The 15,401-nt window shown below is 39.6% G+C and overlaps 1 protein-coding gene across 2 annotated transcripts in view; it reads left to right on the top strand.

The window, feature by feature from the left end:
• Positions 1-8,843, top strand: part of hlcs (holocarboxylase synthetase (biotin-(proprionyl-CoA-carboxylase (ATP-hydrolysing)) ligase)) — a 29,886-nt gene extending 21,043 nt beyond the window's left edge. For both annotated transcript variants that reach the window (XM_023404771.2, XM_023404770.2), the window contains 5 exons: positions 6,105-6,172; positions 6,375-6,535; positions 6,734-6,848; positions 7,720-7,933; positions 8,252-8,843. In XM_023404771.2, coding sequence (XP_023260539.1) covers positions 6,105-6,172; positions 6,375-6,535; positions 6,734-6,848; positions 7,720-7,933; positions 8,252-8,423 — 730 coding nt within the window. In that variant the 3' untranslated portion in view covers positions 8,424-8,843. The remainder of the gene's footprint in view (positions 1-6,104; positions 6,173-6,374; positions 6,536-6,733; positions 6,849-7,719; positions 7,934-8,251) is intronic.
• The last annotated feature ends 6,558 nt before the right edge of the window (positions 8,844-15,401 follow it).

The following is a 15,401-nucleotide window of genomic DNA, read 5'->3' as shown; positions in this document are numbered from 1 at the left end:
CCGTTGGACTGTCTGCCTTGAGACGTTGCCACCAGCAGAGCACAGATTCACCAGGATGGCCTTGGTGGTGATCCTTGGATTCTTCTTCACCTCTCTCACTATCCTCCTGGCCAGCACAGGTGTCACTTTTGGCTTCCGACCACATCCTCTGAGATTTTCCACAGTGCAGAACGTCTTGTATTTTTTAATAATACTTTGCACTGTAGCCACTGGAACTTGAAAACATTTACATATGGCCTTAAAGCCCTTTCCAGACTTGTGAGCAGCCACAATGCGCAGCCACAGGTCCTCAGTGAACTCCTTTGTCTTAGCCATGACTGTCCACGAACCAACTGCAGAGAGCTGCTGTTTTTCACCCGTTAAGTTGATTAAAACAGCTGTTCCCAATGAATCAGGGTAATTAAGATCGTTTAGAACAGCTTGGACTATTTGGAATGGTATAGAACTTTGGATTTTCCCATAGACTGACAGTTTGCAAAGGGTATGAATAATTTTGGACATGCCACTTTTTGTTCAAATGTAAATAAAAGCTGAGAAATATTTTTTTCCACAATGATTTCTCTTGTACATTATCTTATTATCTTCTGGGAGAAGCCTGTGTCATTTCCGGTCAAAAAGAATCTTGCTGGTTGAAGTTGAAGTAACTTTAAGTCAAAATTTGCCAGGGGTATAAATAATTTCGGGCTTGACTGTGTGTGTATATATATATATATATATATATATATACATACACACACTCAAATATATTAAATATATATATTAATTGTATATTAATTATATATTTTATATTATAATTAATATATTTGAGTTTTGGACAAAATAAACTATTATATTAACTATTATATATAGTATCTATTAATTAATCAATCAGAAGATTTGGTCATAATATAAAAGAATATAAAGAATTGGTTATAATATAAAATATATAATTAATATATTTGAGTGTGTGTGTATATATATATATATACACTCAAATATATTAAATATATATATTAATTGTATATTAATTATTATATTTGGGTTTTGGAAAAAATAAACTATTATATTAACTATTATATATATAGTATCTATTAATTAATCAATCAATCAGAAGAATTGGTCATATCATTTTGTCCCAGTCAACTACAGCACTGTTCATACAGCACACACACACACACACACACACATGTTGAGGTTACTCTTGTGGCCTGTAACAACTTTCATAATAATGTGTTACATCCAGAGGAGACGAACCGCGCTCACCTGCTGTAGGTGGTGTGTCCATGTATAGCTCTGTAAGTATAAACAGTCTCCCAGTCTGTGCACATGTTGCTATATTTCACATATACAATATCAGTATTTTCTTAGAGTGTGTGTGTGTGTGCGTGCGTGTGTGTGTGAGTGTGTGTGTGTGAGTGTTTGTGTGAGTGAGTGAGTGAACAGGCTGTGGTGTTTACTTAAGGACTGTTAACAGTGTGGACGTGTTTATTGGTGAACTAGTTGGGATAAGAGACTACAGGTCCTTTTCTAATACCACTTGGCTGCTCCTGAGAGCATAATGATTCTTTTCCTGCTCTGTTAAACTTAATCCCTGCGCCTGGAGCAACACTTCCTACTTGTTGACTTTTTTTTCCAAGAGCTTCAGGCTTCGACATGAAAACCCAAAGGCCCACTTTTACTTCTGTGTCTTTCTCCGAATTATTTTCCCTCAAATCAGGAGATTCATAAAAGCAGCATCAGTGGCTGTAAATGTAATTCTGATTATTTTCCCTTCTACTTAGGGTAATGCAGGCTCTGTTTTCCAGGCCTCTGCACATGTGGAAAGTTTTTTTGGGATTTACCCAGTTTTTTAAACACTCAGACATAGAAGTTGTAATTTCATGACAATGAAGAAACTCAGTCTTTATTACTATTAAAATGAAAACAGTCATATTTTAGAGCCTGATCACAAACAGAGTTGGACGCAGTTACTGCAGTGCAACACCTTCATACTAATCTGAATAGAAAAACAACCTTAACAAGGGACTCTTCTGCTTAAAGCTGTTCCAGTTGTTTGGCTAAAGCCCCGGCATCCTCTGTTTGTTTTCACAAGCAATCCAATATCCAAGCTGAGACTGTATGAAATTAGAGCCCTGTTTCCTGTGAAAAATATAAACCACAGGACATACATGGGGGTTTGGTGCAGAGAAAATGAATTCCTCACAACCGTGGCAACAGGTTTGACCATAAAAATCAAATTGGCCCAATTGGCCTTGCATGCTCCACCTGCAATTATATAAGATTGTAAGCAGATGCCTAAACGTCTTCATTTCTTATTCTGGGGAACATATGGTGCAGTGTTCGACATGAACTTTTTATGTCTAGTGGAAGGTATGTTATACTCTAGAGTCCTGTGTTGGAGTCACCAACATGGGAAAGTCATGCAGGGTCCAGAGGTTTTCATTTCAGCTTCATCAAGACTGCACCAACCTGCCGGGAGCAGTTTCATCCGTTCACAGCCACAGACCACATTCAGTATGATGAGAGGAGGAAGGAGGAAAGCAGTTTAAGCAAAAATACACCAACAGCTGCCTTTATACAGCCTGATACAAAACTTATATTATTCTAAATCACCTTCAAGACAGGCAGTAATTCTTTTTTTTTACTACAATTTGGACATTATTGTTACAGGTTTGACCGTTGTTGTCTCCACCATGCAGGTTCTGTTTTCACCTGTGTGTTGTTTGTTTGTTTGTTTGTCAGCAGGTTTACACAAAGCATACTGAATCGATTTGCACCAAACATGGTGGAGGGAGGGGACATGGACCAGGGACGCATGGTTTTCTGTTGTTAGAGGCTGTGACATCTCTAAGAGGAGGAGACTTGCTTTAGTTTTAGCTTTAGCCAGAAACACAGAAGCTGGACATGTGAAAGTGTGTGGTCGGTCTAATGGCTGATTTTGTGTTGTCCAGTCCCTCTTTCAGACCAGACAGGCCCGGTCCAGACAAGCTGTTAGCAAAGCAAGGTCATTCATTGGTCTCAGCTGCTCTGTGGTAACAGAGCCCTCTCTTATTGATCAGTTCCAATAGTGCTATTTGGAAATTATAATTTCTTCTCTTTCTCAGTAAATAGGATTAGCTCAATTAATCACATTTACAGATTAGTTGCTCCTTGCTTATTGATCATCCCTTTTGATGCTGCTGAATGATCAATGCAAACGCGCTTATACACAGCAAATCCTGTTTCAAAAATGAGCATCGATGGCAAAAATAATCTTTTAATCTGAGATATTTTAATCTGGGAAGTGAGAGGGTTTTTGAGGGAGAATGGTAGGGGAGATAAATGGCTTTCAGAAAAATAATATCTTAATCGACCACATCAGATCCAACGTTTGGTTAGTCAGATTATGTATATGTTAGGAAATGTCTGAGTTCACTCTGTGCTGGATCGGTAGCTTTACATCTGTCTATAAATAGAATTGAACGACAGACACCGTGCTGCTTCTGTTTGATTCGGGCTTTGACAGGTGACATGGATGCTGGGAGAAAAGCAGAGCATCTTTTTCTTTTTGTTGTGGCCTTCACTTGCTTCGTTGCTGTGTGTAAGTCTGAGTGTGCGAGAAGGATGCTCACATGCCTTTAGCAGATGGCCATTGATCCTCCTCGTCCTCTCTCACACATGACTTGCTTGCTGGGTGTTTATCCTTCTGGCGTTCTGTATCTGGGATGGTGACCCCTGTGGGTTAGTTGCCCCTTTAAGCAAAGAGTCCTGAGCAGGGATCTGAAGGCAGATTTGCTACTTGTCTGTCTTTGTTCTGGTCTTTTTTGAATGAAGAGATGAAATGGAGAAAAACATCACACATTTCTTTTCTGTAGTTTTTTTTTCATCACCTTTCTCAAACAGCTTTCCTTTTCCTTTTTCCTGTTGCACAGCTACAAACTTTTCTACAACTCAGGGAAACATTTAGTAGATTCTGTTGGTGAATCACCTGAAAGTTAATCACCAGCTACTGTATTAATCAATTAATCATTTTAGTCATTTTTTTAAGTATGTCCTCATTCTATTAAACTTCAATGTGAAACAAGTGTCCAGTTGAGTTGCCTTGTTAAAATTTAGATAATATAAGTAAATGTTCTAGTCGTCTGCTCATATGAAGATAATGAAATGAAAGTAATCAAATGTCCATAACTGGCTCCTGCAGTGGAAAACCCTTTAAATCAATCAATTCTTTATCCCAAGCACCAGAGTTTTGAAATGAAACAGACTATGGGCCAACTTATTTTCTGAGCAGTGAGGAATTATTACCCATAATTACTTCAGCCATGCCTCTGCAGTATGAATGTTTCATTCATGCCAGAGAAAATTAGTGTGTGAATGTGAAAAATGTGACTAAAGCCAAATGTGCACAGCTTTTGGCTGCACTGTGCTCCAGCTGTGCTGCATCTCTGTCATCATCATATAGTTTGATTCGAAAATTTTGTTTGTCTTCTAATCATTCAGATCGGGTAACAGGCACTAATATGAAAATGTTGTGTTGCTCCTGATTCTGTTACCTCATTTTAAAAACGGATTGAAAAGAATCTAAGTGTGACTTTAATCTGAAAGTAGTCTCCCATTAGTCTTCTCAGCTGGTTTGTTCCCGTTCCAGAGCGGCTTGTTAGAACCAACACCTAGCATTCAGTCGTCCACCACTTCAGTGAGTCAGACAGTGATTCTCATTTATGTTCGGTAAATAAAGTTAAATAATAAGTCCGATCAGTTTTGGAATACATGTCTGCTCCAGAGGAGGACTGTGGGTTTATCTCCCATCCCAAGGCAAACGTAAAAGATTGTGAGCCTATGTCAGCTATCTCTTCATAATCAGTCTTACTAATCACCTGTATTTAACCTGTCTAAAGATAAATAAATTCAGCACTGATTTAAACTGAGTACAAAGTTAATAGTGTTGCGCAGCAACATCCGTTGTGCTCAGAATCTAGATTGAGCTGTTAGTCCGTCCCTGTGTCTGTTACAAAGCTCTCTCTGGACGGACTCGGGCTCCCTCACACTGGGACTGCATTTAAGATGAGTTATCACTGACCTGCTTTGCATCACAATAGCAGAAAGGCTCTGCTCTCTTGCTTTGGCAGCCTCACAGTCTTTGTTCACTAAGCAATAGAGGGCAGTTGCATTTTGGTCAGAGGATCAGCTTTAATTACGTTTGGAGATGAGAAAATGTGCAAACATTTTTTCTTTGGTTTCCAGTAGTGACAGCCTGCAACTCTCAAATCAGCTTTTTTTAAATGTTGACTGACACACTGGGTTAATAATCAAAAGCTGCAGGATGGTCATGGCACCACAACTGCCCTTTAAATGTATTAATGTTGGCCAAAGACACAAAGTTCAACTTTCAACTCATCAACTAATGACTTAATCAACTAAGCATTTCAGCTCTAGAGCCTTTTTCATGAGAAGGAAGTAATTTCATCACCTTCACCTTTCAGTCACAGCTGCAGTGAGGACAGTGATGGATGTTCCATCAGTGTGTGATTGTGATGTATGTATGTGCGAGTGAATGGGAAAGTATTGTAAAGTACTTTGAGTCGTCAGTAAGACTAGAAAAGCTCTATATAAGTGCAAGTCCAATTACCATCACAGAGACAGACCTTTTACTGTGAAATACAGTACTTCAGTGAAGTGCATGAGAGTTACTAAGCTGGTTATATATAGAACTCAATGTTAAGTGGCCATAGCTGTCTCAAAACCTGTGTTGTCCTGGTGTCTTATTGGTCTCAGACAGTGGTTCCTAACCAAGAGTTCTCGGAATAAATATAAACGATCAAATGCTTTTTCTCTTCTTGTGAATTACAGGATAATTTTATCTAATACAAGGAAAATAACACTGATGTGTAGTCCCAGGTAGCCATTGCCGTAGTTTAAGAAGTCACAAGCCAAAAAGGTTGGGAACCTGGTCTAAGGCACATACCCTGTGACCACAATATCATCGGTTCAAATTTAGTCACAAGTCGTCCTCTTGTTTCTCTGCAATGTAGCAGTGGCGGCTCACTTTACTTTTCAAATGCTTGTTACACAATTCTTATATTTATTTCCTTATGAAAGTAGTAATCATGATCATTCTAATAATCATTTCTCTTGTCTCCTTTCAGACTGTCTTTGCACTTACCAAAGGATGTGGGTTTAATAGCAGTAGCTGGTCGACAAAGCCAGGGACGAGGTCAGTGCTCTAGCACACTGTTTACCTGCATACACAACATTCACACCTTCCCATGTCCAAGTGGTCTCAGACTTCTGGACCCCACTATACCTCAAATTCATTACACACCAAAGTTTTCTCTTAATGTATGCTAAGTATGCTATTGGTGTTTGGTACCACCTACCATTCCCTTGTATGTTTCCTGTGTTTGCTTCTGCTTCAGGTCGGGGCAAGAACGCCTGGCTCAGCCCTCTTGGTTGTGCCATGTTCACTCTGGGGGTCCAGGTTGAGCTGAGCTCCAGACTCGGACAGAGGATTCCCTTCGTCCAGCATCTGGCTGCTCTTGCGGTAGTGGAGGCTGTTCGCACTCTGCCTGGATACCAGGTATCAGCCCACACACTTCCCTGTACCAGCTCTCTCGACACTGTGGATTGTATTAGCGTCATACACTGTATACACCCTGAACATTAAAATAGTTATCTGTCCTATCAAAAATATATTGTATCACAAAGTGATGGTATGAATGAAGATGTATTATTTTAATCACTGATGATGATTGAACATATTTGAATTTTTCATCAGGACATAGACCTGAAAGTGAAATGGCCCAATGACATCTACTACAGTAATCTGATGAAGCTCGGGGGAGTACTGGTGACTTCCACTGTAATAGGAACAACCTTTCATCTGCTCATAGGTAACAACCTCCCCTTTATTACAGCTAATAAACTGGTAGGTCTCTTTCACTAATACGCCATACACCCTTCCTTCACATGGTTGAACTAACACACCACTTCTGGGTTGATTATTATCTTTGATTTTGAAACTCAAAAAATGGTGGCTCTTCTGGAAATATCAACTGTCATGTTGAACTGTTCAGAAATTGGGGAACCATAAATCCTAATCTGTTGCCCCAGTATGAAGTTGTTGATGGAAGTTTTTATTGGACTTTATTATTTGTAACCCATAGAGGACAATCCACTAATGTACCATGATCCACAAATATCTCACTATCCCCAAACATGTATGTTTTATTTGTGGTGTGTTAAGTCATATCCACAAATATACAGAGCGATTTACAAATACACACAACTCACTAAGAAAGAAATCCACAAAGGTGAGTAGCAGTTACTACCTGCACAAGCAGGTGGCGACATTCCCTCACATGGGCTGACTGAACAACAGAGCAAACTGTAGGTAACGCTGGTAAGCAAGCACAGCAGAGCACACTCACCCGGAGGTGACAATTCTGCGCAGACTTCTTTTAGAAAACTTTTTGATTTAGCCATTTAGCCTTCCTTCAGTACAGACTGCTCATGTGAGAGAATGCCACCACCTGCTGGCTTTATTAGTGATGATTTTGGTGCGATATAGTAAAGCGGGTAAATACATAGGTAATAATGTAATGCTCTATCACCTTACACCTACTCTATTTATGATAAGGAGTGTCACAAATACTAAACAATAGTAATAATACAGTCTTCTGCAATATGTTATCCAACATACACCAGTCTCATGTTGTTTGAGAATAACATTGTATTATTTCTTGAACATGATGTGCTGAACAGGTTGTGGGTTCAATGTGACAAACAGCAACCCAACAGTTTGCATCAATGACCTGATCCAGCAGCACAACAAACAGCATACCTGCAGTCTGCAGCCGCTCAGCTGTGCCCAGCTCATTGCTCGCACCGTCAGTTGTCTGGAGCTCCTCATCAACAGCTTCCAACAAGGAGGCCCGGACGCCATCCTCCCCACCTACTATAAGAGATGGCTTCACAGGTGAGTAGCCTACTGCAAACATCTGCAAACGGCTTTGGATTCAGGGTTTACCTCTCATTTACATCAGAATCAGAACCTTGATTCAGCTGTGTGGATACTAGGAAGATTAGTGCAGTGCAGTTGGTGGTTCCAAAGGACAGGGAGTGGAGTCTGGGTTATACGAACGGAGTCTTTTTCTGTAAGGATTGAAGCTATGAAGGTGGTGTGTAGTCTTGGTCTTTAAAGCTCTCAGTTGCAGAGTCTTGTAAAGTTTCCTGACGTCCATAATAGCATCCTGAAGCAGAACTGTGACAGCTGCTCTCTGTGCTCTGACCTCAGTGGGACTCAGGTGCATCTCTGGAGTGAGGATGGACCGGAGGCTGAGGTGGTGGGTCTGGACCACAATGGCTTCCTCCAAGTGCACAGCAAGGAGCACGGTGTGGTGTCACTGGAGCCTGATGGAAACTCTTTTGACATGCTGAAGAACCTGGTGGTCATCAAGCAGCGCTAGGACCAAACTCAACAAACTACTGAATCATCTCAACGCATTGAGTTATTTAGTCTGTCAGAAAATTTTATAGCTAAATGAATGTATCCAGGTTTTCAAACTGATTAATACTAAATATGTTACTGGTTTAGAGAGGAATTTTCATTAGCTTCTCCTTATGCTAACTGGCTGGAGTTATTTTTTGGACATCCCCTGATGATAAGTGGCTTTAAAGGCAGCTACATAAAGTGATGGGTCAAAAGCACATACTGTACATCAGTTTAACTGTGACCTGCTGGTTAAGGACCAACTTGTTCTGCTTTCTGGAAGCAATAAATGTTGTACCTATCATCTGAACATCCACCCTGATTCCCTGTTGACAGCAGTGATCATTGCAGCTTTTGCTGTTGACGATTTTCAGCAAAATAAAGATTCCCACAGACATATTTCCTCTTTTCTTTGAACTAGCAAGTTTTGTTCACTTACCTGGTCACAACAACATCCTGATTATCAACGGAAAAATGGCATGAAGTCAAAAAGACAGTTTCTTAGTGTCCTGAAATGTCTGTGGATGAAGACCTGCGTCCAGTTACTTTTGAAACCCCACATTTTGGGCTTTATCTCCCACAGACTTCTTTATATATTGATATGCACCTTATTACATTAAAGCTCAATGCAGTATCCCTTACTTTATTTCAAATTAAATGAAGCACAGAGCATGAAGACCAAAAAATGTGTAACTGTCCAAATACTTACTTTTACTATACTACATCAATATCAATCAGTAACTGAACTGCTGCTGTTATATGAGGCAAGTCTCGATCTTATCCAGCAGGACCCACACATTGTCTCTTACAGAAAATACTACAGGACACCCTGTAAAATATTATAGGAGACAAACTCATAAGGTGTCTGAATGCACAGCTATTCAGCTATGAAACATATCTAAATGTGTAAGTTGTACAGTGACAGAAAAAACAGACAAGAATAGCATTAAAATAAATCCGCCCACTTTCCACTGCTCCATTGTATTTCTATTATTACTGAGACTGGTGAGAACAGTCTGTGGCACCCGTCCTTTCAGCCTCTCAGGACTGGAGCTGCTGCCTGAGCGGCCAAACACGAAGGGCAGAGTCAGTGTAGATAGAAGTTTTCAAACAAGTTAAATATATACTTGGTCTGCACTGATAAGTACTGATAAGTACTGCTCAGGAATTAGCCACAGCCAGGTGCATAATCACCACAGGGGGTGGGGCTTACATCCATCAAGTATGTGAAATATGGACAGTGACAATGACTGACCTCCTGTTTCATGTTGGAGTTAATCTCCACCAGCAACAGGAAACACAACATCACTAAACTGTGTTGCTATAACCTGACCAGGTGATCAGGTGGTGTTGGTCAAAATGCACACATGCTCATGGTGGGAACTGTGTGTGTGCACCAGAGCCACATAACTTTGTGTCCTGTGTTTTACTGAACATCAGACATGCAGCTGCTGATTAAAGACTGAAAATACAAATACAGAGAAATACTTAGAAAACACACTCATATACAGACCTTTTGCCAGATACAGAGAGAAGGCTGACCAAAATCGCAGATTAGTGTATTAGTATTAGTATATATATATATAATTACCTATAGACATAGCTAGATCTATTATAGCTAGATCCTTTGTTCCCACTGCCATCAGGCTATACAACACATCTAATTATTATTGTTTATTTATTATTAACTGTTTTTTAAAATATTATTATTATTATCATTATTATTATCAACAATGAGCTAATGGACACATGAATTTCCCCGTAGGGGATAAATAAAGTATCTATCTATCTATCTATCTATCTATCTATCTAGTTGTATATAAATATAATTTCTAGGAGACAGAGTTGCAGCTAAGCAACAAGGGGGTTAATTGGTTTACAGATGTGGTAAAAATGTCTCTCTGTGCCAAAAACAGTCTGAAGGTGATTAAGCAAATGGCTCACTGTGGATCCATATGTGCCGTACTCTCAACATCCTATTAAACAATTTTAGCGGGCTGGCTGCTGGGGTCTTATTGACTCTCCTAACAGCACAGCTCCATGCCTCTTTGGGGGAAGACCAGATTTCTTTGACTCACCTTCAGACAAGGCGCTCCACTCAGGAAGAGACTGCAGTCAAACACTGTTGATGTACTACTAAGATTAGTGGACTGCCATTTTAGGACTTTGTGATGAACTAGAAGGAAACAGTAAAAAGAAAAGATTAACACCATTACAACTCTGGGTATTACTATTATTTTCACGTATCAACAGCTGTTCCTGGTCTTTCTTCTCTCTCCCCCATTTCTTTCCTCTCAACCGAACCGGTCAAGCCAGACCTGGTTATGTTGGAGGTTTCTTCCTGTTAAAGAGAATTTTTCCTCCTCACTGTCACCAGGTGCTGCTCATGGTGGAACTGTCTGGTCTTGACCTGACTCTATTCACAGACTTGAGATAATGTATGTTATGATAAAATTTAATCTAATTTAATTAAAAATGTTATAATAAAATAATTGCATCTTATACACAGCACAAAATGTTTATTAGATTGCTACCTAATGTTTGAGATTTAAATTATTGATTATATTTATGTTACATGTTTATTGGTATTTACACAAACTTGTTATTTACATTGTTACCTGCAGTAGATTTGTGAAAAAGTTATGCAAACATTTTGAGGCAAACTGAAAGAGGCCATATATGTTTGGTCGGATTTGCTGGACTTGGCCCATGACCTACTGCTTCAGTGTAGCTATGTGTCTGTAAAGCAAAAACACCTAAATATTTTATGTTGCCTGAATGAAGGGGGGGGCGTCCTGAATCCTAAGCATCTTCAGAGATTTGTTCCATTTTATTGTGTAGTGTGAGACTGTGGAGAAGTTGTTAATGATGCTGAATAATGGTCACTTGCTACATCATTGCATTTACAAGGGTTTACAATATGCCCACTGAACAGCACTACTGTCTTCATCCTCTCATGCTGAACTGAGGGCATACAGGAAACGACAGTGACTCACTAGTATTATGGGATGGAAAGCTGGTTAGCATGCTAACTTCAGTAGAAGAAAAGAGGTGATAGAAACTGAAACATAAGAAAAACAAGTTAACTCAAATCGATTAAATTTACATAGGGCTTTTCTGGTCTAATGACCACTCACTGCTTTGTAATGTGTGTCTCATTCACACACTGATGCTGCAGTTAAGGGGTTCAGTGTCTCACTCATCTGCACTTTAACATACTCGCTGGAGGAGCCGGGAATTAAACCAGGAGCCTTACGATTACCTGATGGCCACTCCACCTCCTGAGCTATGCTGCCCAACATTGGCGTTGCTTTCCACCTCTGGAGACAGTTCTTGGCGAATAAAGAAATTAAGTTTGATGCTGAACTCACAACGTTTCTTCTAGACTGGTAAGTTAAGAGCTGTAAATGATAACATTATCTATATAGTGAGAGCAAAACTTACATTTAGCACCTTCAAAAAGTTGATATTAAAGGTTTAGCCAAAAGCTGGCTAATGACGTGGTAATCTGATATAACAAGGGTTTCTTATTGTTGATTGTTTACATTCTCCTTATAAATTAGGATTATTTAACTCTCACCACTGTATGGTAAATATGAAGCTACTGTCAGCAGCTGTTTAGCTTTGCTAAGCACAGACAAGAAACAAGGGGAAAAGATAACTGCTCTGTCAAATGTCAAACTATTTATTTAACTGAATAATGCAAGACAGCATGAAATGATTGTCAACGAACGTGCTTATGTTAAAGGTAAAACACAATTTATTACAAATTGACTTTTACCTTGATAGCGCTGGTTCCATCAGTTACAACACATTAGTTACAATATTGAAGATCTGGGAATAAGGTGATATTAGAAAAAAAAAATCATCTGTAGGCCAAAGTGAAAGTGAGTGCACTTGGACAGTCAATAATAATCCCTCATTACACAAGAAAACTGTGCATAACTACAGACAATACCATAAATGCATCTGGAAGCATGAAGTGGCTCTGGAAACTGTAATGGATGTTTTCCAATAATTTTCCAGTCTGCCAATAATTGCCCAGTCAATTTGTTTCTAATGTGTAAGATCAGCTGAGTGCTTGTGTTTTTGAATTGTCTGATTTCTTTTTAGTGATGTCACCATGTTTGCAGATGTTAGCATGATAACTTAGACGTTATCATAGCTAACAGATTCAGTGGCCAGAGTTATGGAAATAAACCCAAGTTGTAATAAACCAGTTTTCCTTTAGACTAAGCTTCATTTTATTCTCAACAGACATGTTTCCATGATACTGTGCCAATTCCAGTATCCATATGCCAACTCAGTCACAGAGTTGAGTGTGACAACTGGAGAATCGATTGCATCATAATGTGTAACTTTTAGGTTTTTGTCTATTACCTGTTTTCCTCTCCTTTCTTGTCATAGTGAGGGGTTTTCTCTACTCATAACATATACACAGAGTCACAACGCACCAGGTCTAGGTAGTGGGTTTAAATCTTTTCAATCTTTGTTGGGCAAAAAATGACACAGCTCTTTAAATTTGAAAAACTCAACAGAAATAGAGGTTTTGTGAGATTTTTCAGTTTATTTTTCAGTTCACTATGAAACATTCATTTCCATTCAAAACTTCTCTTATATTACAACATTGCTGATACTCATATCCCATGCAAGGTGTGCCCTCCAAATGCAGCCTGTACAGGCTGTGTGGGACTCTCACACACTTACATAATATAAACACTTCAGATTTTCACTACAAGTTAGACAAGGAATTTCCATGTATGAAAAGTCGCAAACAAAGTAATCCCACACACTGTCTGATTAGCAGCAAACAATTTAATTGCGATGTTTCGGTCTTAGACCTTGATCAGGGAAATGAAGTCATTTCAGGCAATCTTTGTAAGACAATATCTGACTAGCAGCAAAAATGCAATTGCAAAAACGAAACGAAAAAAGGAGGCATTTGCCTGATGAAGGTGTAAGACCAAAATTTCGCAATTTAATTGTTTGCTGCTAGTCAGACAGTATGCTGGATTTCTTTGTTTGCCATGTTTAAACCTTCTCCTGCCTCACTGAATAGATGTGCAAAGTTTCCTCCTGTTCATCTATGAAAAGTAGACTGTTATACAGTACAAAATGAGGTTCAAAATACATACAATGTTAAGGTCCTAAGTTTGGGATTGGGTTGAATAATAATAAAAAAGTTAATAATACTCTAGCAAAAGCTGTATTTAATATATATTCTATGTTCTAGTTGACCTTTTATATGATGGACAACATGAGAGAAAAAAAGCGGTAAAGTCTTGTTGCACGTCAAACTATCCTGCAGGAGTGCCAGATAAATGTAGCAAAGAAATTACCCTGACTGGACTCGGAGTCTCCTGAGTGTCTTTCCTGGGTCACCTCTCATTTGTGATAATGACTGATGTGCCAATGTAATGTGAGATCTCTCTGTGGCTCTCAGGGGATGAACTGGAGCTAGGACTCTGGCTGTTGCAGCTGTAAGAGGCTGTGTCTTTACAATGGTAAACCTGGCTGTCTGTTATATGGCTCAGTGTGGTAAAAGGGGGGGTTTTAATAGAACCAGGTTTGCCTAAGACTTGATGAAAGTTCAAAGACATGTATGGAGCTTGGGGAAGTCCCATCCCAACCCCCATACCTATCAACATTCTCCTGTCGTCCTCAGCAGACCTGGCCTGTAGCTCCGCAGCAGAGTCACGCTGCTGGTTACCAGCAGCAGGTGGTGGATATCCTGCAGCTCTGCGGCTGTAGGGAGCCTCCATCATACACAGCCTCCTCCTCTGCTCCATCACCATCTGTACAGGGAGAGGCTGGCTCAATGCTGTTTGCGGTAGCGAGCCAACCTGCTCACCTTTACCCAGTACCAGGCCACTGAGAAAAGGGCAGGCCAGGTCTCGGTCACCTCGAAGTCCCTCTGTACCTCTCGTATTAATTAGGACATCCTGGCTTGAAGGCTTACTGTCTTTGGTGGCATGAAGATGAGAATGTGGACGCACATCAGACACCTCGCTGTGGACAAGCGTGTAATGTTTGTAGGGTTCTTTCTTCAGCCTGCTGGGAGAATACTGGTTCGTGTTGCTGGAACAATCATGGTAGATCTCATCAGGGAACCTGCGGTCAGCTGCCAGCATGGGGCCTGATGAAGAAAACAATATTCAGAAGCTGAAATTACAGCAGAACTTCTGCTGGGGAAACCTCTGTATTGAAGAATCTTAAAGAGGCAAAAGCAGCATTGAATGATTTCTTAAATAAGTAAGTGGAAAAATCACTTTCCATCTTACAACAAAGAACATATGATGGAGGTCCAAAAGCAGCTAAGGTGTTGGCATATAAACTCAAAAAACAGCAAAAGAAGGCAACAGTTGTGCAGCTAAAGGAAAAAAAACACGAATATTATAAGGGGCCGAAATGAGGCAGCAAATTAATTTGCAAAATACTACCAAGGTCTTTATGATGCTGCCCAAAATCATGTGTGCAAAGATAAGTTAAGGCAATTTTTCCAAAAGTTAAACTTACCCAAAGTAACAGAAGAACAGAACATCACACTCACAAAGGCGGTAACAGAGGAGGAGATTTATAATCATATTAAAAAGCTTAAATTACTCAGGTTGCCTGGAAGTGATGGATATAACAACGAGTTTTCCAAGGAATTCCAGGATGATCTTGTTCCACTTATATGTAAAGCTTATAATTGGGCAATGGCCATATAGGCCAATTAGTCTTTTAAATACAGACCATACATAACTTCAATATTACCTACCAGATTAACAAAAATTATACCACATCTGATAAATCCAGATCAAACAGCGTTCATTGGTCAAAGACAGCTTGTCGATAATGTGAGACGAACACTAAATATTATCGAAGGAGCTCAGAAACAATCTCCCTGTCACAATGATTACCTAAGATGCAGAGAAGCCCATTGATAAGGTCCTTTGGCCTTATTTGAGACCTT

The sequence above is a fragment of the Seriola lalandi genome, unplaced genomic scaffold, assembly GCF_002814215.2.
Source record: "Seriola lalandi dorsalis isolate HSWRI2012SDOR001 ecotype SW California unplaced genomic scaffold, Sedor1 jcf7180002054256, whole genome shotgun sequence".
Classification (NCBI taxonomy): Eukaryota; Metazoa; Chordata; class Actinopteri; order Carangiformes; family Carangidae; genus Seriola; species Seriola lalandi.
This window is presented reverse-complemented; position numbering and strand designations above follow the sequence as displayed.